General features: G+C 47.7%; 1 protein-coding gene across 2 annotated transcripts in view; it reads left to right on the top strand.

Moving 5' to 3' along the window:
* RBMS3 (RNA binding motif single stranded interacting protein 3) overlaps positions 1–25,065 on the top strand; it is a 751,114-nt gene that overhangs the window by 686,697 nt on the left and 39,352 nt on the right. For both annotated transcript variants that reach the window (XM_089690799.1, XM_089690800.1), the window contains exons 8-9: positions 23,341–23,387; positions 23,875–23,971. In XM_089690799.1, the coding sequence (XP_089546925.1) occupies positions 23,341–23,387; positions 23,875–23,971 (144 nt within the window). The remainder of the gene's footprint in view (positions 1–23,340; positions 23,388–23,874; positions 23,972–25,065) is intronic.

Below are 25,065 nucleotides of genomic sequence, written 5' to 3'. Positions count from 1 at the left end.
GACAACATGCAGAGGAGTGGCAGAGGAGGCAATGTTTTAGGAGCGAGCAGACGTGGCAGCAGAGGAAGGGGTCGAGGCAGCACTAGTCGCAGCCAGAGGCCAGTGCTCCCGGTGTCATCCAGCGGTCGTGACTCCACCGACAACCCTGCCGTCATCGATTGGTTGGCTCGGTCGTCTTCCTCTTCCCAGGTCACCTCTGACACCTACAGCCAACGGTCGGTGGGTACGTCAGACACAACCGTTAGTTGGCATGGCCCGGGAGCAAGCCCACTGAAATCACGTGTCCTCTACCTGCCCCTGTCCTTTGGTGTTCCCTCACCAAGCGAAGTATCGCATGCTGTGGGCTCAGCCCCACTGTACAGTGAGGAAGAGCTAACAGAGGGCGGTCAGGAACGGGGGGAGACATCCGCCTCTTCAGCAGCCAGGCAAAGAAGTAGTGGCGAGGAGAGTGGCTCGGTAGCCGGTCTAGAGACAGGTCTGTCTCCTGACCCACACGCAGCCGAGGGGGCTAGTAGTGAGGCGGAGACCCTAATTGATGATGATGAGGCTGATTGCACTTGGCAGCCTCGTCATCATCAGGCTATTGCTTCCGCATCATCAGGAGAAGAGGGTGGCAGCTTGGCAGCGAGCAAAACAGGCGGTGGGTTGCCCAGGAGGCAGCAGGGTCGCAGCAGTGTCAGTGGAGGCAAACGGCCACGGAGTACAGCACCAGCTCCACTGCAGCCTACCACCACGGCCAGTAGTGGTGCCGGTGTGCATGGAGGAAGCAGCAGTCAGCCAGTGAGGAGTATCGGGGGCAAAGTTTCCTACTCGGCGGTGTGGCAATTTTTCGTCAAGCCCGAGGAAGTAAACGTAGCCGTATGTCGACTATGTGGCCAGAAAGTCAAGCGTGGCCAGGGGGCCCATGTTGGGACTACAGCGTTGCGTCAGCATATGCAGCGTCGCCATTTGGTGGCCTGGGAAAACCGTGATAAAGATACGGCGGTTCTGCCCGCCCCAGCCCCCGCCCCAGCCCCCGCTCCGTTACTTGCTCTGTCACCGGACGTCAATCGCCCTCTATCAGCCAGTCAAGGCTCCAACACCTCTGCTGAGGGGACTTGTCGCTCGTTGGCATCTTCCGCTCGTTCAGATGCTCCTTCTCCTGCTACTCCTCTTCACGGATTCCGTCAACAGTCTTTCTTGGAATCCGTTTCCAAGAGACAACAGTTTGCGAGCACGCACCCGACGGTGCAGAAGCTGAACGTCCTCCTGTCCAAGTTGCTGGTGCTGCAGTCCCTCCCTTTCCAAGTGGTGGACTCAGCACCTTTCCGAGAAATGATGGCTTGTGCCGCGCCGCGGTGGAGAGTGCCAAGCCGTCATTTCTTCGCCAAAAGGCAGTGCCAGCCCTGCATTCACATGTAGAAGAGATGGTGGGCCAGTCTTTGAGCATGTCGGTCTCTGCCAAAGTGCACGGCAGCGCCGACGTGTGGAGCTGTAACTACGGTCAGGGACAGTACATGTCATTTACGGCCCACTGGGTGAACGTGGTGCCGTCACAGCCGCACCAGCAACTTGGACAGGTCACGCCGCTTTTGCCTCCACGTTTGCACGTCCTTGGTCCGGCAAAGATGTCCGCCTCTACCACCTCTTCTTCCGCCGTGTCCTCAGCCGCCACCCCCGTGCCAAGTCCCATTACCCGACCGGCATATCACATGTGCAGGGCGCAACGGTGTCACGCTGTGCTGCACCTGGTATGCCTTGGCGAACGTAGTCACACAGGGGAGGAACTTCTCAGTGTAATGAACAGAGAAATCGACAGATGGCTGTCTCCGTGCAAACTGAAAATCGGAACCATGTTGACCGACAACGGAAAGAACATGGTGTCTGCTCTGCGTCAAGGAAGGTTGTGCCATGCGCCATGCATGACTCACGTGTTCAATCTGGTTGTCAAGCGGTTCCTAAAATCCACCATCCCACTGCAAGACATCCTTAAAATGTCACGTAAACTTTGCATGCATTTCAGCCATTCCTACACCGCAAAGCACACCCTCCTTGAGCTGCAGCGGCAGAATGGAATTCCACAGCATCGCCTGATCTGCGACGTTGCAACAAGGTGGAATTCAACCCTACACATGTTGGACCGCCTTTACGAACAGCGAAAGGCCATCACCGATTTCCTGATGTTACAAGCGGATAAAGGTACTCCCCTGTGTAACTTAGATGTCAGCCATTGGCAGCTCATGCGTGACACCTGCCGCTTGCTCAGGCCCTTTGAGGAGGCCACGCTATTCGTGAGTCGGCAGGACTATGGGATGAACGACGTCATTCCTCTGTTGCACGTCCTGGAACAAATGCTGTTAACAATGGCTGGTCAGGGTGCGGTAGACGTGACGCACAGATCTCAACGCCACATGACCCCTGTGGGGGCAGGACAGGAAGAAGAGGAGGAGGTAGAGGAGGACATTTGTGCTCAGGAATTATTGAGTGAAATGGGTGGTTTTTCCACTCAGCGGACAGGAGTGGAGGAGGAGGAGGAGACAGAGGACCCAGACGCACCGTGGCAGTATGCTGTGGAGATGGAGGCAGGGAGTCCCTCGCATTCCTTGGCACAAATGGCCCATAGCATGCTCGCTTGCTTGCGTAGCGACAGCCGAATAATAACCATCAGACAGAGGGATGACTTTTGGCTGTCCACCTTGTTGGACCCTCGCTACCGTTCAAAAATGGTGGCCTTTTTCACACCTGCTGAGAGGGAGGCCAAAATAACGTACTATAAAAACCACCTATGTAGTCAGTTGGTCTCTGCCTTTCTGCGCCAACGTCCATCCTCAGACACTGTGGGCCCTCTGCGCTCGCGTTCCGCTGCCATGGCAGCAGGGGAGGGGTGGGGTGGTAGGAGCAGTGGCAGCTCCACCAGCAGCGGCTGCCTCAGTCTGCAGTCGATGATGAGTAGCTTTCTTCACCAGCGCAGTGAGGAAACTACTAACCAGCCGCAGCAGCAGCAGCATCAGGTGGACCTGGAGCAGGACCTCAAACAACAGGCTTGGGCCTACTTGGACAGCACCCTGCCAACCGAGGTAGACAATCCCCTTGACTACTGGGCAACGAAACTTGACCTTTGGCCCCAACTAGCTGAATTTGCCCTTGAAAGGCTGTCATGCCCGGCCAGTAGCGTGGCATCGGAGCGTGTGTTTAGTGCGGTAGGAGGTATTGTAACTCCGCGGAGGACACGACTGTCCACCCAAAGTGTGGAGAGACTCACGTTTGTGAAAATGAATCAGGCGTGGATTAGTCTGGATTTCAAACCACCAGTTCCTGACACAACTGACTAAATCCGCCATGAATCATGCCCCAAACATGTGCCACTTTCAGGTCTCCTCACACTGCTGGTGTGTTCCATTTTTTGTCATAGGGTGCTGGCAGATTACGGGCCTCCCATAGCTGCTGCCAGGCCCCTAATCTGCCATGGGCCCCTGTACCGCCTCCTCATGCTGCTGCCAGGTCCACAGTGTCTCATGCCATGTGCCACTTTCAGGTCTCCTCACACTGCTGGTGTGTTCCATTTTTTGTCATAGGGTGCTGGCAGATTACGGGCCTCCCATTGCTGCTGCCAGGCCCCTAATCTGCCATGGGCCCCTGTACCGCCTCCTCATGCTGCTGCCAGGTCCACAGTGTCTCATGCCATGTGCCACTTTCAGGTCTCCTCACACTGCTGGTGTGTTCCATTTTTTGTCATAGGGTGCTGGCAGATTACGGGCCTCCCATAGCTGCTGCCAGGCCCCTAATCTGCCATGGGCCCCTATACTGCCTCCTCATGCTGCTGCCAGGTCCAGAGTCTCTCATGGGTCCCTGTACGGCCTCCCATTGCTGCTGTCTCCATCGCCACACTCTGCCATGTGCCACTTTCAGGTCTCCTCACACACTGCTGGTGTGTTCCATTTTTTGTCATAGGGTGCTGGCAGATTACGGGCCTCCCATTGCTGCTGCCAGGCCCCTAATCTGCCATGGTCCCCTGTACCGCCTCCTCATGCTGCTGCCAGGTCCAGTGTCTCATGCCATGTGCCACTTTCAGGTCTCCTCACACTGCTGGTGTGTTCCATTTTTTGTCATAGGGTGCTGGCAGATTACGGGCCTCCCATAGCTGCTGCCAGGCCCCTAATCTGCCATGGGCCCCTATACCGCCTCCTCATGCTGCTGCCAGGTCCAGAGTCTCTCATGGGTCCCTGTACGGCCTCCCATTGCTGCTGTCTTCATCGCCACACTCTGCCATGTGCCACTTTCAGGTCTCCTCACACTGCTGGTGTGTTCCATTTTTTGTCATAGGGTGCTGGCAGATTACGGGCCTCCCATAGCTGCTGCCAGGCCCCTAATCAGCCATGGGCCCCTGTGCTGCCTCCTCATGCTGCTGCCAGGTCCACAGTGTGTCATGCCATGTGCCACTTTCAGGTCTCCTCACACTGCTGGTGTGTTCCATTTTTTGTCATAGGGTGCTGGCAGATTACGGGCCTCCCATAGCTGCTGCCAGGCCCCTAATCTGCCATGGGCCCCTATACCGCCTCCTCATGCTGCTGCCAGGTCCAGAGTCTCTCATGGGTCCCTGTACGGCCTCCCATTGCTGCTGTCTCCATCGCCACACTCTGCCATGTGCCACTTTCAGGTCTCCTCACACACTGCTGGTGTGTTCCATTTTTTGTCATAGGGTGCTGGCAGATTACGGGCCTCCCATAGCTGCTGCCAGGCCCCTAATCAGCCATGGGCCCCTGTGCCGCCTCCTCATGCTGCTGCCAGGTCCACAGTGTGTCATGCCATGTGCCACTTTCAGGTCTCCTCACACTGCTGGTGTGTTCCATTTTTTGTCATAGGGTGCTGGCAGATTACGGGCCTCCCATAGCTGCTGCCAGGCCCCTAATCAGCCATGGGCCCCTGTACCGCCTCCTCATGCTGCTGCCAGGTCCACAGTGTCTCATGCCATGTGCCACTTTCAGGTCTCCTCACACTGCTGGGGTGTTCCATTTTTTGTCATAGGGTGCTGGCAGATTACGGGCCTCCCATAGCTGCTGCCAGGCCCCTAATCTGCCATGGGCCCCTATACCACCTCCTCATGCTGCTGCCAGGTCCAGAGTCTCTCATGGGTCCCTGTACGGCCTCCCATTGCTGCTGTCTCCATCGCCACACTCTGCCATGTGCCACTTTCAGGTCTCCTCACACACTGCTGGTGTGTTCCATTTTTTGTCATAGGGTGCTGGCAGATTTCGGGCCTCCCATAGCTGCTGCCAGGCCCCTAATCTGCCATGGGCCCCTGTACCGACTCCTCATGCTGTGACGTTGCAACAAGGTGTAATTCAACCCTACATATGTTAGACCGCCTTTACGAACAGCGAAAGGCCATCACAGATTTCCTGATGTTACAAGCGGATAAAGGTACTCCCTGTGTAACTTAGATGTCAGCCATTGGCAGCTCATGCGTGACACCTGCGCTTGCTCAGGCCCTTTGAGGAGGCCATGCTATTCGTGAGTCGGCAGGACTATGGGATGAATGACGTCATTCCTCTGTTGCACGTCCTGGAACAAATGCTGTTAACAATGGCTGGTCAGGGTGCGGTAGACGTGGCGCACAGATCTCAACGCCACATGACCCCTGTGGGGGCAGGACAGGAAGAAGAGGAGGAGGTAGAGGAGGACATTGGTGCTCAGGAATTATTGAGTGAAATGGGTGGTTTTTCCACTCAGCGGACAGGAGTGGAGGAGCAGGAGCATCTGGTAGAGGAGGAGGAGACAAAGGACCCAGACGCACCGTGGCAGTATGCTGTGGAGATGGAGGCAGGGAGTCCCTCGCATTCCTTGGCACAAATGGCCCATAGCATGCTCGCTTGCTTGCGTAGCGACAGCCGAATAATAACCATCAGACAGAGGGATGACTTTTGGCGTCCACCTTGTTGGACCCTCGCTACCGTTCAAAAATGGTGGCCTTTTTCACACCTGCTGAGAGGGAGGCCAAAATAACGTACTATAAAAACCACCTATGTAGTCAGCTGGTCTCTGCCTTTCTGCGCCAACGTCCATCCTCAGACACTGTGGGCCCTGTGCGCCTGCGTTCCGCTGCCATGGCAGCAGGGGAGGGGTGGGGTGGTAGGAGCAGTGGCAGCTCCACCAGCAGCGGCTGCCTCAGTCTGCAGTCGATGATGAGTAGCTTTCTTCACCAGCGCAGTGAGGAAACTACTAACCAGCCGCAGCAGCAGCAGCATCAGGTGGACCTGGAGCAGGACCTCAAACAACAGGCTTAGGCCTACTTGGACAGCACCCTGCCAACCGAGGTAGACAATCCCCTTGACTACTGGGCAACGAAACTTGACCTTTGGCCCCAACTAGCTGAATTTGCACTTGAAAGGCTGTCATGCCCGGCCAGTAGCGTGGCATCGGAGCGCGTGTTTAGTGCGGCAGGAGGTATTGTAACTCCGCGGAGGACACGACTGTCCACCCAAAGTGTGGAGAGACTCACGTTTGTGAAAATGAATCAGGCGTGGATTAGTCTGGATTTCAAACTACCAGTTCCTGACACAACTGACTAAATCCGCCATGAATCATGCCCCAAACATGTGCCACTTTCAGGTCTCCTCACACTGCTGGTGTGTTCCATTTTTTGTCATAGGGTGCTGGCAGATTACGGACCTCCCATTGCTGCTGCCAGGCCCGTAATCTGCCATGGGCCCCTGTACCGCCTCCTCATGCTACTGCCAGGTCCAGAGTCTCTCATGGGTCCCTGTACGGCCTCCCATTGCTGTTGTCTCCATCGCCACACTCTGCCATGTGCCACTTTCAGGTCTCCTCACACTGCTGGTGTGTTCCATTTTTTGTCATAGGGTGCTGGCAGATTACGGGCCTCCCATTGCTGCTGCCAGGCCCCTAATCTGCCATGGGCCCCTGTACCGCCTCCTCATGCTGCTGCCAGGTCCACAGTCTCTCATGGGTCCCTGTACGGCCTCCCATTGCTGCTGTCTCCATCGCGACACTCTGCCATGTGCCACTTTCAGGTCTCCTCACACACTGCTGGTGTGTTCCATTTTTTGTCATAGGGTGCTGGCAGATTACGGGCCTCCCATAGCTGCTGCCAGGCCCCTAATCTGCCATGGGCCCCTGTACCGCCTCCTCATGCTGCTGCCAGGTCCAGAGTCTCTCATGGGTCCCTGTACGGCCTCCCATTGCTGCTGTCTCCATCGCCACACTCTGCCATGTGCCACTTTCAGGTCTCCTCACACTGCTGGTGTGTTACATTTTTTGTCACAGGGTGCTGGCAGATTACGGGCCTCCCATTGCTGCTGCCAGGCCCGTAATCTGCCATGGGCCCCTGTACCGCCTCTTCATGCTGCTGCTAGGTCCAGAGTGTGTCATGGGTCCCTGTACGGCCTCCCATTGCTGCTGCCAGGAGGCAGCAGGGTCGCAGCAGTGTCAGTGGAGGCAAACGGCCACGGAGTAGAGCACCAGCTCCACTGCAGCCTACCACCACGGCCAGTAGTGGTGCCGGTGTGCACGGAGGAAGTAGCAGTCAGCCAGTGAGGAGTAGCGGGGGCAAAGTTTCCTACTCGGCGGTGTGGCAATTTTTCGTCAAGCCGCCCGAGGAAGTAAACGTAGCCGTATGTCGACTATGTGGCCAGAAAGTCAAGCGTGGCCAGGGGGCCCATGTTGGGACTACAGCGTTGCATCAGCATATGCAGCGTCACCATTCGGTGGCCTGCGAAAACCGTGATAAAGATACGGCGGTTCTGCCTGCCCCAGCCCAGGGTTCCATTTTGTCATAGGGTGCTGGCAGATTACGGGCTTCCCATTGCTGCTGCCAGGCCTTAATCTGCCATGGGCCCCTGTACCGCCTCCTCATGCTGCTGCCAGGTCCACAGTGTCTCATGGGTCCCTGAACCGCCTCCCATTGCTGCTGTCTCCATCGCCACACTCTGCCATGTGCCACTTTCAGGTCTCCTCACACTGCTGGTGTGTTCCATTTTTTGTCATAGGGTGCTGGCAGATTACGGGCCTCCCATTGCTGCTGCCAGGCCCGTAATCTGCCATGGGCCCCAGTACCGCCTCCTCATGCTGCTGCCAGGTCCACAGTCTCTCATGGGTCCCTGTACGGCCTCCCATTGCTGCTGTCTCCATCGCCACACTCTGCCATGTGCCACTTTCAGCTCTCCTCACACACTGCTGGTGTGTTCCATTTTTTGTCATAGGGTGCTGGCAGATTACGGGCCTCCCATTGCTGCTGCCAGGCCAGTAATCTGCCATGGGCCCCAGTACCGCCTCCTCATGCTGCTGCCAGGTCCACAGTCTCTCATGGGTCCCTGTACGGCCTCCCATTGCTGCTGTCTCCATCGCCACACTCTGCCATGTGCCACTTTCAGGTCTCCTCACACTGCTGGTGGGTTCCATTTTTTGTCATAGGGTGCTGGCAGATTACGGGCCTCCCATAGCTGCTGCCAGGCCCCTAATCTGCCATGGGCCCCTGTACCGCCTCCTCATGCTGCTGCCAGGTCCAGAGTCTCTCATGGGTCCCTGTACGGCCTCCCATTGCTGCTGTCTCCATCGCCACACTCTGCCATGTGCCACTTTCAGGTCTCCTCACACACTGCTGGTGTGTTCCATTTTTTGTCATAGGGTGCTGGGAGATTACGGGCCTCCCATTGCTGCTGCCAGGCCCGTAATCTGCCATGGGCCCCCGTACCGACTCCTCATGCTGCTGCCAGGCCCGTAATCTGTCATGGGCCCCTGTTGTCGCTTGTTGGCATCTTCCACTCGTTCAGATGCTCCTTCTCCTGCTACTCCTCTTCACGGATTCCGTCAGCAGTCTTTCTTGGAATCCGTTTCCAAGAGACAACAGTTTGCGAGCACGCACCCGACGGTGCAGAAGCTGAACGTCCTCCTGTCCAAGTTGCTGCTGCCAGGCTCGTAATCTGTCATGCGCCCTGTACCGCCTCCTCATGCTGCTGCCAGGTCCAGAGTGTGTCATGGGCCCCCGTACCGACTCCTCATGCTGCTGCCAGGCCCGTAATCTGTCATGGGCCCCTGTACCGCCTCCTCATGCTGCTGCCAGGTCCAGAGTGTGTCATGGGTCCCTGTACGGCCTCCCATTGCTGCTGCCAGGCCCGTAATCTGCCATGGGCCCCCGTACCAACTCCTCATGCTGCTGCCAGGCCCGTAATCTGTCATGGGCCCCTGTACCGCCTCCTCATGCTGCTGCCAGGTCCAGAGTGTGTCATGGGTCCCTGTACGGCCTCCCATTGCTGCTGCCAGGCCCGTAATCTGCCATGGGCCCCCGTACCAACTCCTCATGCTGCTGCCAGGCCCGTAATCTGTCATGGGCCCCTGTACCGCCTCCTCATGCTGCTGCCAGGTCCAGAGTGTGTCATGGGTCCCTGTACGGCCTCCCATTGCTGCTGTCTCCATCGCCACACTCTGCCATGTGCCACTTTCAGGTCTCCTCACACTGCTGGTGGTTTCCATTTTTGTCATAGGGTGCTGTATGGCCTCCCATTGCTGCTGCCTCCACCGCCACACTGTGGCTCCACACTCTTTTTTTGGCCCCGTGACTGCCCAAATGAGTGAAGTGTGCGGTGATTCTAAGATCGACGGCACTCATCTGCATGTCATACTGACTGTCAGTATTATTTCTCTTCCCCAGCAGACTCCAAGGGCATTTAAATTAAAGGTACAGTGTTCTGCACTAATATAAAGGCTCTCTGAAGCCTAGAAACACCCTTTTATAAGTTAAATTCGCAGCGAATATATTCGACTCGAATCGAAATTTTTTCACGAATTCGCCGAATCAGTCGAATCGAATTTTTGAATAATTCGCTCATCTCTAGTCATAACAACCATTGGGTTGCACTTTGCAAGGGAGTTTGCTTAAAAGCTTAGTGAATGAGATGAAGCTCTGCTAACTTTCAGCATCTAATCATGAGCAAGCAAAAATTTTATTTTTTTTTCCTTGCATATGAAAGGAATTGGCTCCCGTTCCTCTCGAGCCTGACCCCCGTCAGTCCCTGGCCTTGATCAGAGTCTGTCCTCAGGCCTGGAGCCCCCTTTGAGACACAGGAAATAAACACAGACACAAGGTGGTATCTCAGAAGGAACTGAATTTATTCTTCCGTGTTTAAACTTATATATGAAACTTAAAACAATACATAGAAATATAAGAACCAATCAATTGACAGGTATGTATTAACCAATCAGAATATTACATACGTCAGTAATGCCCAATCATTTGGCATTTATGTTAATTATTATTATGTGCGTCAAGCATTAGTATAGAAAGTAGACAATTTCCCTATTTCACACTGGCTAAAGTTATTAATACTCTTGCAACAGGAAAAAGCCCACCGCAGACTTTCAGTCTTGTGCTAGCTAAAGGAAAAAGGGAAGTTACATCTGAAGGGAAAAGAGGAACCTCAGACTCTTATCGAAAGTAAAGAACAGTCTTTAAACACAAATTCAACTTTAAGTACTGACTAAGTTTTAAAATGGATACTTATCTTAAAATGGCAGAGCTTAGGCTAAGAGACAAAATGGCGGTATAGTAATGCTGAAAGGCTAATTCCTTCAAACCCCCTCTTAGGTCACGCACGTGACCTTACACCTTTTTTACAGGTTGGTACCTGGGGCCCTTAGTAGGTCCTTTATCAAGATACTGATTCCACATGGTTCTAGTAATGGTGGCGTCAATAAGTTTCTGCATTAAACCTCGGATGCAGGGGATACAACAGCAACCACACAGAGTTAATACTGCAGCAGCCATTACTATAGAAATCAGCATAGTTTTCATCAGAGTTCCCCATTTACCAAACCAGTTTTCAAATAAACCAGCTAGTGGATTTTCTACTCCTGAGTTTTCAGCCAATTCTTCAGACAACATTTGGAGGCCTTGAAGGGCTCTAGTAATGCTTCCATCAGGAGCAGTGTTATTGGGGATAAAAGTACAGCTGTAGGAACCAAACATTTTACATACCCCTCCTTTCTCAGCTAATAACATATCAAGAGCAATGCGGTTTTGCCAAGCAGTAAGGGATGTTGCATCAAGTTGGGCAGTGACCCCCTTTAGAGCATCTCTAGTATAGTTAGCAAACCTTTGTTGATTATAATAAATGTAATTAATCCAATCCACATTTTTGTTAGGCTGTACCCATATAGCAATAGAGGCAAACCCTGCAGCAATCTGGTCCTGAGCTTTAAATTCATCAGGGACTCCTCTTGGTACACCTATAGCATTTATGTAAACTCTATTATCAAAGGAACCACGGGGTGCATTTCTTTTATACCTTCTAGATCTGGATTTTTCCAAGATGGGCAAGCTTCTTATCCCATCTTCTACTTTGATCATAAAGAAAGGCATGAGAAGATGGGTCAGAGCGCAGCTTCCCTTCCATCTGCTGGGGAGTCTGGCTCTGAGTCTCATATCTCCACACAGCCACCACACATCTGACAGTTGCTGCCGGTGGTCCTGAAACCATTCCTTCCGGTAGCCTTCTGCGGAGGTGCGGATGGTCTTAACACAGTAATTAGGTGGGAATGTACCTAAATCTTTACCTTTAGCATCATCATGTTCAAAACAGGTAAAATTTCCTGGTACCGGTTTAGAGGCCAAAGGTAAATTTCGTAATCCAGTAACAGGGAACTTCTTAACAAAATCAGAACATTCCTTCTCAGTGATGTTATCTTTATACATTCTAATTAGGCAGGACATATTAGTTTCTTCTTCTAACAAAGGAACTGTGGCAAGTAGGGGGCGGGGATTGGCACATGAAACACAGTCTCCCTGTCCCTTACTTTTAGTGGTCCATCTCACCCATTCAATCCATTCATTTTTGTCAGAGTAACCAGTTTCAATGCTTAATCTGTCTTCTGATTGCATCACTACTCCTGTCACCTCATTATCCAGTCGATTCCTAACTTTGGGGAATGAATTGTCTATGGTATTGACATGGACTCTTGGGGAGGGTTTTACCTGTAATATGAGGTTGGCCCAGGGGTCTGTTCCTGACACAGTTATTCCCAACCTATATTCCCCACTATCTCTGACCTGTGGGTTCCTTATTGTGAAAATGATATTCCCTTGGCCTTTTGCTATAGAGATTCTTTGATAGGTGCCTATGTCCTCTAGGGGAATTCTAGCTGATTGGGTCTCCCATTTATGAGGGTCTGTTGTCCACCATATATTCTCCCAGTAACCACAGGGCTTATTCCTCCCACACATGTACACATTATAAGGTCCAATATCATAAGTAACTTTAGTCGGGTCAAACACCTGGTTTTTTTAGTCAGAGTAAACACTATGGTCTGATTTACATCCTCAGTAGTCAAGACTGGTGTTTCCTGTAACCCCCATCCCTTATCTTGTACAAAGGACATTCTTCTCATCCTCCTCTTAGTGCGGGTTAAACTTCGTTTCTTTCTGACACTAGAATGTTGTGTACTATGGTTTTGTGTGTGCACTGGTTCTGCATTATCTGGGTGACTAGCTTGGATGGAGGTATTACATATACTCCTAATCACTCCATAATCATCTGGGTGATAAATGCAGTTAGTTATTGTCCATACTGGGAGGAACACAGTCAGGGCTGCTAGTGTGAGGAAGCAAAATGTCTGCCCAGAGTTCTGTGAGAGCATCAGAAAGGTCATCTTCTTCAAAGACTTTTACACCGGCTTCACTTCCTTTTTCTTCTTCTGTATCTGTGTCTTTGCCTTTGTCTTGCTTCTTAGGGGCTTGGTTCACCCTTTTTACACGGCTGGCATGGATCCAGGCCTTGGAAGCCTCAGTCAGGACAGCGGTCCTGGTGACAGCGATCACAGAAGTGGGGGGCCCAAAGGGATACTCTTGCTTCCGATTCCTATGGAGGGCTTGTATGACCACACGGTCCCCGACTTGGAAAGAGTGAGTTGGTTCCTGTGAAGAAAGAGGAAAGGTGCGAGCAACATTTCTTTCAACCTTGTCCAAAGTTTCAATAAGTTTTCTCACATATTCCTCCTGAATCAATTCCAAATCCCCTCTTTCTACCATGAGTGGCTGTCTGGCCCAGGGAGTGGGAAAGGGCCTACCCATTAGAACCTCAAAGGGGGAGTAACCTGTCTTTTTAGAAGGAGTCATCCTTACCTCTGCCAAGACTGCAGGCAGTATTCTCTTCTAGTTTGCATAGGTACCTCCAGTAGCCTTCCTAATTTTATCCTTGATGGTCCTATTCATCCTTTCCACTATACCTGAGCTCTGAGGGTGGTAAGGAATGTGAAACTTCCACTCAATTTTGAGTGTTTTCACCAAATCCTGACATACCTTGGCCACAAATGCTGGACCGTTGTCAGAATTAATCTGGAGTGGACATCCCCACCTGGGAATAATTTCCCGTGTAAGGATCCTCACTACAGTTTGGGCATCTTCTTTTGTGGTTACAAAGCTTTCTACCCAGCGGCTAAACATGTCCACAATTACCAAAAGATATTCTTGTCTTTTTCCTTCCTTTGGCATGTGTGTAAAATCTACCTGTAGGTGGGTAAAAGGTGTTGATGGGTATGTCAGGTGTTCATGTCTTGCCTTGTGAGGATTGTTTGGGTTATTCCCTATGCATGTAATGCATCTAGACACATATGATTTTACCAAAGAGGGAAGGCCAGGAATGAAAAAATCATTATCCAGCAGTTCACATGTAACCTGCCATCCCCTGTGACCTACTCCATGATACTGTGAGATGAACAGAGGTGCACTGGCCTTTGGAATGCATGGTCTCCCCTCTGTGACACAAAGTCCAGTTTGTGGATCTTTGGTCACACCAGCTGCATTCCACTGCTTAATATCTTCTGAGGTAGCATATGTCTGTAAATCCTGCAATGTTTGATCCAACAGTGGCATTTCAGGGGTGAGCATTGGCATCTGGATCATGGCAGGCTGGGTAAGGGCCGCCTCTTTTGCTACTTTGTCAGCTAAAGCATTTCCCTTTGCAATATCAGTTTGTTCATTTGTGTGTGCCCTACAGTGTAGGATAGCAAGGGATCTTGGCAGTTGTATGGCTTTGAGTAAAGCCTTCACCAGAGATGAATGTGAGATGGATTTTCCATCTGCTGCAATGAATCCTCTCTTTTCCCAAATTATTCCAAAATCGTGGCACACGCCAAACGCATATCTGGAATCTGTGTAAATATTTACATCCTGACCCTCAAAAAGCTGACATGCTCTTGTAAGGGCTATCAGTTCAGCGGCCTGAGCTGACTGGTATGGGATGGGTTTTGCTTCAAGTACTTTATCTGGCAACTGCACCACCGCATATCCTGCATGGTAAACAGTGTCAGTGGGTCTCAAGCAAGAGCCATCTACAAAAACATTCTGTGCCTCTGGAAGAGCCACAGAAGACATATCCTGTCTTGGGGAGGTGTCCTGATGAATCAATTCCAGGCAATCATGCTGTGGAACAACTTCATCCTGCTCTCCCTTTAAGCCTAATAAGGCATTCAAAATTGGAGCTGGACCTGAAGTGGGAGAGGTATATTTTATTCTCAACTTAGGGTTTGACAACAGTATAACCTCATATCCACTAAGTCTCTGGGTTGACATGTGTTGGGTATGTATATTCTTGAGTAGAATAGACACATTGTGGGTGGTATGTAAGGTGGTCTCATGTCCCAGAGTGAGTGACGTAGCCATTTGGACCACCATAGCGCATGATGCTAGTGCCCTGAGACACGCAGGCATGCCTTGGACCTGTACTGGAACCATTTTTGAGAAAAAAGCAACAGGGCGGAGTTTTCCTCCATGCTCCTGGGCCAGGACCCCTGCCATAGTTTTACAATTTTCCCTAGCATACAGATGAAACATTTGATTATATGCGGGCAGACCAAGACCAGGGGCTATTACCATAGCATTTTTCAGATACACAAAAGCATTGCACATATCATCTGACCATTTCACAAGATCTGACATTTCTGAACCTGTGGCTTGTCTCAAAATGTTGTCATAGTAGGAACAGTCAGGTATCCATTGGCGGCAGTAACCAATCATACCAAGAAAGGTGAGCATGTCTTTCTTGGTCAATGGGCGGGGCAGACCCATAAGAACCGCAGCTCTTTTGTGGCTGACTTTCCTTTCACCTTTTGTGAGAACAAAACCAAGGTATTCAACAGTTTTCTGACACCATTGTAGCTTTTTCTTAGACACTTTATGACCACATTCACATAACCAGTTCATGAGATCTACACTATCCCCCTGGCTGGCTGCCCGATTAACACTACAGAGAAGCAAATCATCTGCATATTGAACCAAAACTGAACCATGGCGAGGAGTCCATGGCTTTAAGGTAGCCTGGAGGACAACAGAGTAGACCACAGGCGAATCTACATACCCTTGCGGTAATTTACACCAAGCAAGGGTCTTTCTCCTGTAATGAAACGCAAAAATTGGGCGTGTCTCCTTGGCAACAGGGATTGAAAAAAATGCATTTGTCAGATCAATCACTGTGAAAAACTCAGCATCAGCTGGGATGAAGGAAATGAGTGTTGGTACATCAGGCACTATTGGGGCAATGGGAATCACAAGATCATTAATGGCCCTCAGGTCCTGCACAAATCTGTAAGAGCCGTCCGGCTTCTTAACTGGATTTATTGGGCTGTTGTATGGTGAAATCACCTCTTCAAGGACTCCTTCCTTGAGAAAGTGTTCCACCATAGGCGCTATTCCTTCCTCCTTTTCTTTTCACAAAGGGTATTGTTTGTGAAACACAGGTTGAGCCCATGGCTTCAGTGTGGCCTTATATGGAGTGCAGGAAATGGATCCCACATCCAAGGCACTTTTTGCCCAAACTTTGTCATTAATTGTTCCAGCAGGAAATGAGGGGTCTTCTTTAGTAATCATTGTCATGGCAGGGATGATTGGCATTTTGGCAGAGTGAGCCACAATACCACCTCTCTTTGTGGATTTCAAGTTGATGTTCAACTCTCCCAGGAGGTCTCTCCCAAACAAATTAACTGGACAATTGGGTATGATTCTGAATGAGTGATCTAGCAGAGTGATTCCCTGTATGGGGTCAAAAATTGGAAGAGGCGGTGTTTTATAAGTCTTGGTCAGTATCCCATTTATTCCCATGGAAGGTTCAGCATTCATTACCTCTCCCTTATAATAATCCTCACTCAGACTCGAACGAGTTGCCCCAGAGTCCAACAAGAATGGGATTAATTTGCCCTGTATATGTAAGGATACAAGGGGTTGTTCCTTATAAGAGTGAGAGACAAGCGGGAATGCTGGGATACCACCTTCTGGGCACCTTCATTTATTTTGTGATTGTGTCTGCCAAGAGATAGGAAACCTCACATTCTGCTGTGGGAGGTCCCTTTGTGGTTGGCCTGGGGAGGGGCTATGCTGGGCGTGGTCCTGAGTTTCATATGGACATTGATTTCTCCAATGATCCTCAGCCCCACAGTTGAAACAACCCGTGTCCCGTCCCCTATTATTCCTCCCTCTTCCCCTAAACCGGCCTCTGCCTCGGTTATTGAAACCCCCCCTTCTCTTGCACGGTGGGTTTGTGTGGGGAAAGGGATCTTCCTGAAAATGAGTGGCCACCGCCTTGGGTATCTCTAGACATCCGGCAGCATCTTTCTCAGTCAATTTCAGTTGAAATTGTTCTCTGGTACAAGTGGGCCATTCAGAAATCATCTGTTTTACAGTTAACATGACACTGGGTTTTAGATTGGACAGGAAAGTCTGAATCAGTAGACTATGCATGGTGTCTTGCAATGTCAGTCCTGCCTCTTGTGTCCATGTCTCATTAAACCTTTTCCAAAAATCTAACACAGTTTCTCCTGACTTTTGCTTGCAGGCTACTGCGGTAGGGAGGGAGGATCTAGATTGGAAAGCTCGTTCCATTTCTTCTGAGACCTCTCTCCACATATTGTCCCTACCATCTTCTGTGTTTAATTTATAATTTGTGGCAGTAATGTCGCCTGCTTCTAAGATGGATATGGTCCCAACATTACCCCAATTCCAAGGGGAAGTTTGTCCCAATATTCCATCGAGGATAAGGCGCATATCCTCTTGTGTGTAATTTCTACCTTTACATGCTGTCTTCAAATAGCTCACAGTAGCCGTTGAAGAAACAGTGGGTCTTGGACAATGTTTGACAATCCTATTTATGTCTTCTATCTCAATGGGTTTCTTTAATAGATTGTCTCCTATTGTCATGAAGGGCATCTGTTGTGTATTGGAATCAATACCATATTGGGTATTATGGCGTGTGTGTGATGGACTTAGCATGTCCACTATACCTAGACTATTAGCTGCTCTGAACAGCAGAGAGCCTGAACTAGCGGATTCATCAACAAGTGAGTCATCTGCTTCAGTAGTTGAAGAAACAGCTATTCCCCCTGTCACTCCCTGTGTGGTAGGACTTTGAACCACACCCTGGGAGTGCGCGGGAGTTTGAACTGTACTAGGCTGTGTGGTAGAAATGTGAACAGCACTAGGTATTTGAGGGGTCTGTGGAAGTGTTGGTGCTGGAGGTGCTGGAGGTGCAGTGGGGTGTTGGACTGCATAATGTCCGGCTAACAAATCAATATCTTCTTCAGTAAGAGATGGATAAAGTTTTGTGGGCTGTGGGACATATGGGGGAGGAGATGGCATGAGAGGGTGTGTGGGTCTGTCTATTTCTGACTCTAATGCATGTATTTTAGTGGCATCTACATTTCTAGCTTTGGCTTTATTTTGTTTCCCAGTTTGTCTATGAAACCAGAGAGGGGCAAATTCTAACCAATTTTGTCCTCCCCTGGCCATATATTTCTGATCCCACGCAGGGTCTCCCTCATACCATGGAAAAGCCTGTTTATCCCCCAGACAGAGACCCCTAATCATATCCATATGAAAAGTATCATTACTCCCATCACGGGGGAACGGGTCAACACTTCCCATGAATTCACTCCAGTCTGCTAATTTATCCACCCAGGGGTTAACTAGATAGTAATCTGTTCCACAGATACGGGCTACATAATCTTTACATATCTCACCAACATTTGGGGGGGGGAGTTTATCCTTACTTTGACCACTTCCCATTTTTTACACTTACAAAGGTCTGTGTTACAAATCTGTCCTATAGGCTGTCCCAAAAGACAGGGGTCAACTTCCAAATGACAATTTACTTTATAAAAATGTCTGGACTTAAGATATTTATTGGGACTTTCTCTAGTGGTTGACCAAAAGTGGAGATTATAACCTGGATATACAATACTTCTAATAATATCCTGACTCTGACTAACTCCCACTTTTCTAACAATAAGCCTACAACACAATTTGAACAAGACATTCACATAGGCACCCAACTCCGTGTCACCATGCTATCACCTTCTCTAGGTCATCAGCCAATAAGGCCTAGCTGGAGGGGTGGTGCGTCTTACAACGGAAGTTGACAATACCTTCAGTAACCGCTGGCCCATACACTTACCAACTGGGCACTTGTGTCACACAAACAAATTATCTTATACTTCTATGCGATAGGAAGAAAAGCAAAGAGTTGCAGGACAGAACTGATCAACCCCGGACTTTTCCTGGTTTCTTCTCAGAGAAACTCTTTTCAGTCTCTTCTCATAAGAGACTTTGCAGTTCCCAAAACTGCCTCTAGTCTTTTTCCAAAAAGACCTTGTGCTCCCCACATCACTTTGCGCCTGGCCACTGGCGTCTTATGACGCGGGGTCCAGTGCTACCATAGGGAATGAGATTTCAATCAGAGCCTTACCGGCAAGACAGACTATTTGGCAGAATGACAAAAAATCTTACTTACCAAAGGGTGATTATCTCATCCTGGATACGAGCCCCCAATTGAAAGGAATTGGCTCCCGTTCCTCTCGAGCCTGACCCCCGTCAGTCCCTGGCCTTGATCAGTGTCTGTCCTCAGGCCTGGAGCCCCCTTTGAGACACAGGAAATAAACACAGACACAAGGTGGTATCTCAGAAGGAACTGAATTTATTCTTCCGTGTTTAAACTTATATATGAAACTTAAAACAATATATAGAAATATAAGAACCAATCAATTGACAGGTATGTATTAACCAATCAGAATATTACATACGTCAGTAATGCCCAATCATTTGGCATTTATGTTAATTATTATTATGTGCGTCAAGCATTAGTATAGAAAGTAGACAATTTCCCTATTTCACACTGGCTAAAGTTATTAATACTCTTGCAACAGGAAAAAGCCCACCGCAGACTTTCAGTCTTGTGCTAGCTAAAGGAAAAAGGGAAGTTACATCTGAAGGGAATAGAGGAACCTCAGACTCTTATCAAAAGTAAAGAACAGTCTTTAAACACAAATTCAACTTTAAGTACTGACTAAGTTTTAAAATGGATACTTATCTTAAAATGGCAGAGCTTAGGCTAAGAGACAAAATGGCGGTATAGTAATGCTGAAAGGCTAATTCCTTCAGCATATGATTAGGTATTCTATGCAATGAAAAACTTCACTAAGCTCTTTGGCAAAGTGCAACTTCCCCTGCAAAGTCAAAGTGCCTATTTGGCTTTTGTGAATTAGTTGAAAATAACTATTGTCTTAGCAAATAACATACTCTATAGCTCAAATGTCACCTGGGATTTTCCCATGCTGGTGGCAACAGGTTCAATTTATGGGTGGCTCCATCAGCAGTCTATATTTGACTTTCCTGCAATCCACTGCACTGGCAGCAAAGGGATATAGCTGTTAACTTTTGAGTTTGTGATGCAGGGATGATCTGTGTATTCTCAGTAAAGCTAGGTATGCCCCCCCCCCCCCACTTATACCTAATAGGAAATTTTCACATAGGGGCTAGCTAAAGTCATCAGCTCTATGTAAGCTCCAAGTAGTGGGCCAAAAACCCCCCTGTTCGGTTAGCGGTCGAACATTCAAACCTAACAAAAGTTCGACCGCAAACTCCGAACTGGGACAATTCACTAAGCAGTATCTTACCGCATCTGAGTATGCAGTAAGATACCACACAGCATTTAAAAAAAAAAATCCACTAAAATAACGCTTGCGTTATTTTATTAAGTCATGCAGTATTTTAGTAGTGAAAACATTCTTTAATGTTTCAGCTGTCAGAGGGGTTCCCCACTTCCAGCTGAATGTAAAGAGAATTGCCAGCAATTAAAAATTTTGCAAAAAAACTTGTTGGGTCCCCTTCATCCATACCAAGCCTTTCAGGTCTGGTATGGATTTTGAGGGAACCCCCACACCAACATGTTTTTAAAAATGGTGTGAGGGTCCCACCCAAAATCCATATCAGACCCTTATCCAAGCATGCAGCCCGGCAGGTCAGGAAAGAGGGGGATGAGCGAGCCCCCTCCGCCCCTCCTGAACCATACCAGGCCACATGCCCTAAACATGAGGGGGTGCTTTGGGGCAGGGAGGGGCTCCCCCCCAAAGCACCTTTTCCCCATTTTAATGGGGACAAGGGCATCTTGCCAACAACAGTGGCCGGTGGTTGAAGGGGACTGTGGGTGGGGGGCTTGTCAGAATCTGGAAGCCCCCTTAACAAGGGGGTCCCCAAATCCTGGCCCCCCATGTGAATAAGTATGGGGTACATGGTATCGCTACTCATTCAGTAAAAAAGAGTGTAGTGTAAAAAATGACAGTAGCCAGTCTTTGAAAAGTCCTTTATTAAAAACAAACTTAAAAACGAAATATCCCCCAAAGTACATCCAACGTCAATCACGAAGCCCGCTGCAACCACCAACCCAAAAAACTGAAAAAAAGGCTCCGCTCTCGACGCTGGCTCCTGGCCTTCTGACAGCTGTGCCAGCCTGACAGTTCTTAAATATCTAAGGGGTGGGGCCAAACAGTGACATCAACCAGGTAACTCTGCCTCCTTGTGATGTCATTGTGTGCTGTGATTGGCCAACGCATTGCACCTGACCTGTAGTCAGGTGCATTGCTTGGCCAATCACAATGCACTGTCAGAGCACAGTGCATTATGGGGCGTGGCAGGCAAACAGACCACCGATCACCTTTACCGTTTGTGTGTTTGGTGACAACCTCTGATGTGTTATTACTTATGTTTGACTTGAACATCAAGCCCAACACTAGCTTTAAGTCACCAATAAAGTTAATCTCTTCTTTGCTCATAAACCTATAAATAGCAGGGGAATCCTATGCAGATATAAACCAGTCCCTCCCTTGACACTCAAAATTACTGTTGCTTATATGTACAGCCTTCTGCTAAGGAGCACCCTGGTCAAAAATACAAATAAGCTCCACTAACTGTAAATGAAAAATAAAACAGTGTGAGAGCACATATATTCTGCAGAAGAGAGCTATTTACCTTGAAAAGTACTGATATATAGTATCAGGTAAACAATGAAACACAAAAGATTTGTTTGTCTGAAATGCATGAAATATTAAACAAGGACTTTAGAACGGATAAAAAGCTGATAATTTATGTCTTCTTCCAGGCTCTGCTACGAAAATTTCAAACATAATATTGTAATACCAAATCATTATAAAACATTAATGGTGTGCAAACATCAGAAAGGCAGAATAATAAATGACTTAGTGTTACTTTAGCAAATGGAAGATGGGGACTAATTTAATTTAATAGACTTGACAAGGTAAAAATGCAGGGTATTTTTCTCAGTCCTTAAATATGCAGCATAATATATGAGCTCGTTTCTTAAAATATATATTTTTCATGCAGAGAAAAATCCTCAATCTTACTGCTATTCTTCTCATGTCATGCTGAAATATGCAATGGCATATTTAATTAAATCATTTCTGATATTCCTTTAAAAGACAGAAAATAGTAATAACATACATCTGGCAAATATTAATAGTTTTTAGAAAGAAATTTATAGGAACAGCCCCTGGCACTTAAAATAGTAGTGATTAGGGTTAGTCTCAATATTCTGATTGTTTGTTTTGTGTGTATATATATATATATATATATATATATATATATATACTGTATACATACATAGACACTCAAAACCAATATCACCCACACCATGCCCCAGACAGGTGTTAAAACCCATACTGCATAAAGACACTGTGAACATTGCTCTATTAAAACATAATCACCCACACATGTGATGCCCTGAGGTGGTGCCCTGTACCTCCATAACAAAGATAGTGTCATAATGTCACCCATTCCATTGAAGGTTGGATGTGGTCATGTCACCATGGCCACCTGCTGCTATATGACATGGTAGAAATGCATAGTATCACAGCTGTGGTGATTCTTTACAGATTTCCCTTACAGGGGTTTCAGTTAAATTCCAAAAAAGCCTGTATGGAAATTCTGCTGACACCTTTAGAAAGAGAGACATCAGGGTAGATTTACTAAAACTGGTGCACTCAGAATCTGGTGCAGCTGGGCATGGTAGCCAATCAGCTTCTAACTTCAGCTTGTTCAAATAAGCTTTGGTAAAAAAAAAACTGGATGCTGATTGGTTTCTATGCAGTGTTGAACCAGATTTTGCACTCTCCAGTTTTAGTAAATAAACCCCATCACTCAAAATACAACTAGAAAAAAATTACTTTTTATATTTACTGCCTCTCTCAACTGCTCATGTTGTCCGAATACATAGAGAACTGCTTGTTTATATGCAGTATTTCTATGGCTATGCTGTTAAATGGTATGTATTTTTCAAAAAAATATAAAGGGGAATTCAAGGCAAAGTAACACGTTCTCTGTATAGCCTACCTCTTCTACTTGTATTGCCTTCTTTGCGCCCACTGCCACCTGGTTGACAGCAGAAGCCCTTGGGAATACCCAGTATTTCTTGGTATGGGTGATCATGTGACCTTCTCCCCTTCCTCCCACTAGCAGAGCGCAATACCTAATTGGCCAATTGCCAGGCCTGACCACTGTCAAGCCAGTGGCTCCTTGTAAGCACCATGTAGGCTAGAACATAGACCAACATGGAGCTTACACAGGACTTTCTACTAGGGGCTGTGGAAGCTGAATATCGTGGAGCAGAGGTTTATAGAGGAGGTAGGCTACTCAAAGAACCTTTCATTTTGCCTTTAAAAAAGTTACAGGTTCACCTAATCTGTCAAACATGATCCTTGCAAAAGAAATTTTTTTATTTCACCAAGTGCATTTGCTATAGTTCATAAACAGCAAGCAGCAAGTAGTTCCATGGCTACTCTTTCTTCCACCTAATACAAATAAACCATAGGCTGAAGAGTTTCAAAATGAGTCAAAACCCTTTTGTTTCAGTCTTAATTGGGCAAAGATGATTACTGTGGGGCAAATACATTTTGATAATGTCTAATTATTTCAAAATCACTTGTATATTATATACTTTTTCAGGTCTAATGTACTCTTGCTTATGAATCTTGTAAAGAACAGTACGTGTAATACCTTGTATTCTTCTCTAAATGCAGACTGGGATGGCACTAACTTACGATCCAACAGCAGCTATACAGAATGGGTAAGCGCACATTTTTTCATCTTTGCATTTGGTTGTACAATTTATGTCATGTCATGTAAATTTAAATTGTATGTGTAGCCAAAACTTTTTTCTTACTTTTGGACAGAGTAGGAAAGAATTATAATCTCTTTCAGTTTTTTACTACAATCTAGGGCTCTATTGGAGAGACTGGCCCTCACTTCTTGACCTTACTAGGCAGCTTTTCTTTAATAGACTGGAATGCTTGAATCCATGTCAGAATTGTTAGTTTTGTATGTGTCCCTGTTGCAGATTTTCCCTTTCTCTTGTAATGTAAAACTGTTTTCTGCAATACAGGAAGTGAGAAGAAATCTCTCTAACAGAGATATAGGTAGCAGTAAAAAACAGACATGGGTTCTAATTCTCCTCCACAAAAGTAAAAGAATATATATTTTAAATTAGTTTAATCAGACTATATTGTGGCAGTCTTTCTAAAAAAAACTAAATAATTTTTTACTTTTTTTTGCAGATTTTATTCTCCCCCTTACAACATTGCAACAAACCGAATGATTCCACAGACGTCCATCACACCTTTTATTGCTGCTTCCCCTGTATCAACATATCAGGTGCTTGCACACTCATTAATGTTGTGTCAAGGAAAATCCCATGCAAAATACATGCTTAGTAAAATTGTACAAATGGCAGACATGCTTTAAGTCCTCACAACCAAATTATCAGATGTAAGGTAGGTTACGTTAGAATGCAGATGTCTTCTTTGTTATTCAGTAAGTTATATAAAAGGTGTCAACTAGTGTCACAATAAACAAAATTTAAACAAGAATACTAGCCAAGCAAAGTCCTAGTCAGGGGCGGACTGACCATTTGGGAACTCGAGCTCTGCCCAAGGGCCTGGGGTCAGTAGGGGGCCCATGAGATGCCCCTGGTACCTTTCATAGGCTTTTTGGGTGTGGGTGAGGATACAGGGGCCCCATGATCACCTATTGCCCGGGTGCCCCATGAGTTGTCAGTCCACCCCTGGTCCTAGTCCTAAATATTTGATGTAGATATTCTGCATACAATCCGGTATATTACACAGTGCTACCAATAACTTCATCACTAAGTTAATGGATGAAATAATCAAAATTGTATTGGTTGCTTGTCCAACAGTAAAGTTCTTACAGCTTCATTAATCATTTTTAAAAGGTTAAAAAATTTGAGTCTTACTCACTGATGCATGCCTTGAGTTTAAGGATAAGCTTTGGGTTCAGGTCAACCATGAGTTCAACCCAAATGCAAACTGTTCTCAGTGTGTCCAATGGGCGAACTAAATAGCCATATTTGTTGAGTTGGCTTTCCTACTCAAACCACTTTCTGCTGCAGCCAGGAAATTAATTATTTAGTAGTGGTATTACTGCTGCCACCAAATTACAGCTTTTGGCTGCTCGCCTGCTGGCTTGTTTCAAAATGTACACAAGCTGGTAGCCATCTTTTTCTCAATGACATCAGCCAGCATCCCAGCTACTGGCCAGGTTGATGTCCTTTGCGACAAGGGTCCAGTGGGAGAGGATCTTTGATGCAGGTTGTGAGGATGTTGTTCATCATGATTTAAGATGGATTTACATTGCTGGATGATGTTATTGGCTTTAAATTGTGGGAATTTCATTTTATTAATAACATTATTTACAGTGTCAGTGTGTTTATTTACTTGGTCAATGTTTTT

The sequence above is a fragment of the Staurois parvus genome, unplaced genomic scaffold (genome assembly GCF_062004578.1).
Source record: "Staurois parvus isolate SC_StPar_1 unplaced genomic scaffold, SC_StPar_1.0 ptg000021l, whole genome shotgun sequence".
Lineage (NCBI taxonomy): Eukaryota > Metazoa > Chordata > Amphibia > Anura > Ranidae > Staurois > Staurois parvus.
This window is presented reverse-complemented; position numbering and strand designations above follow the sequence as displayed.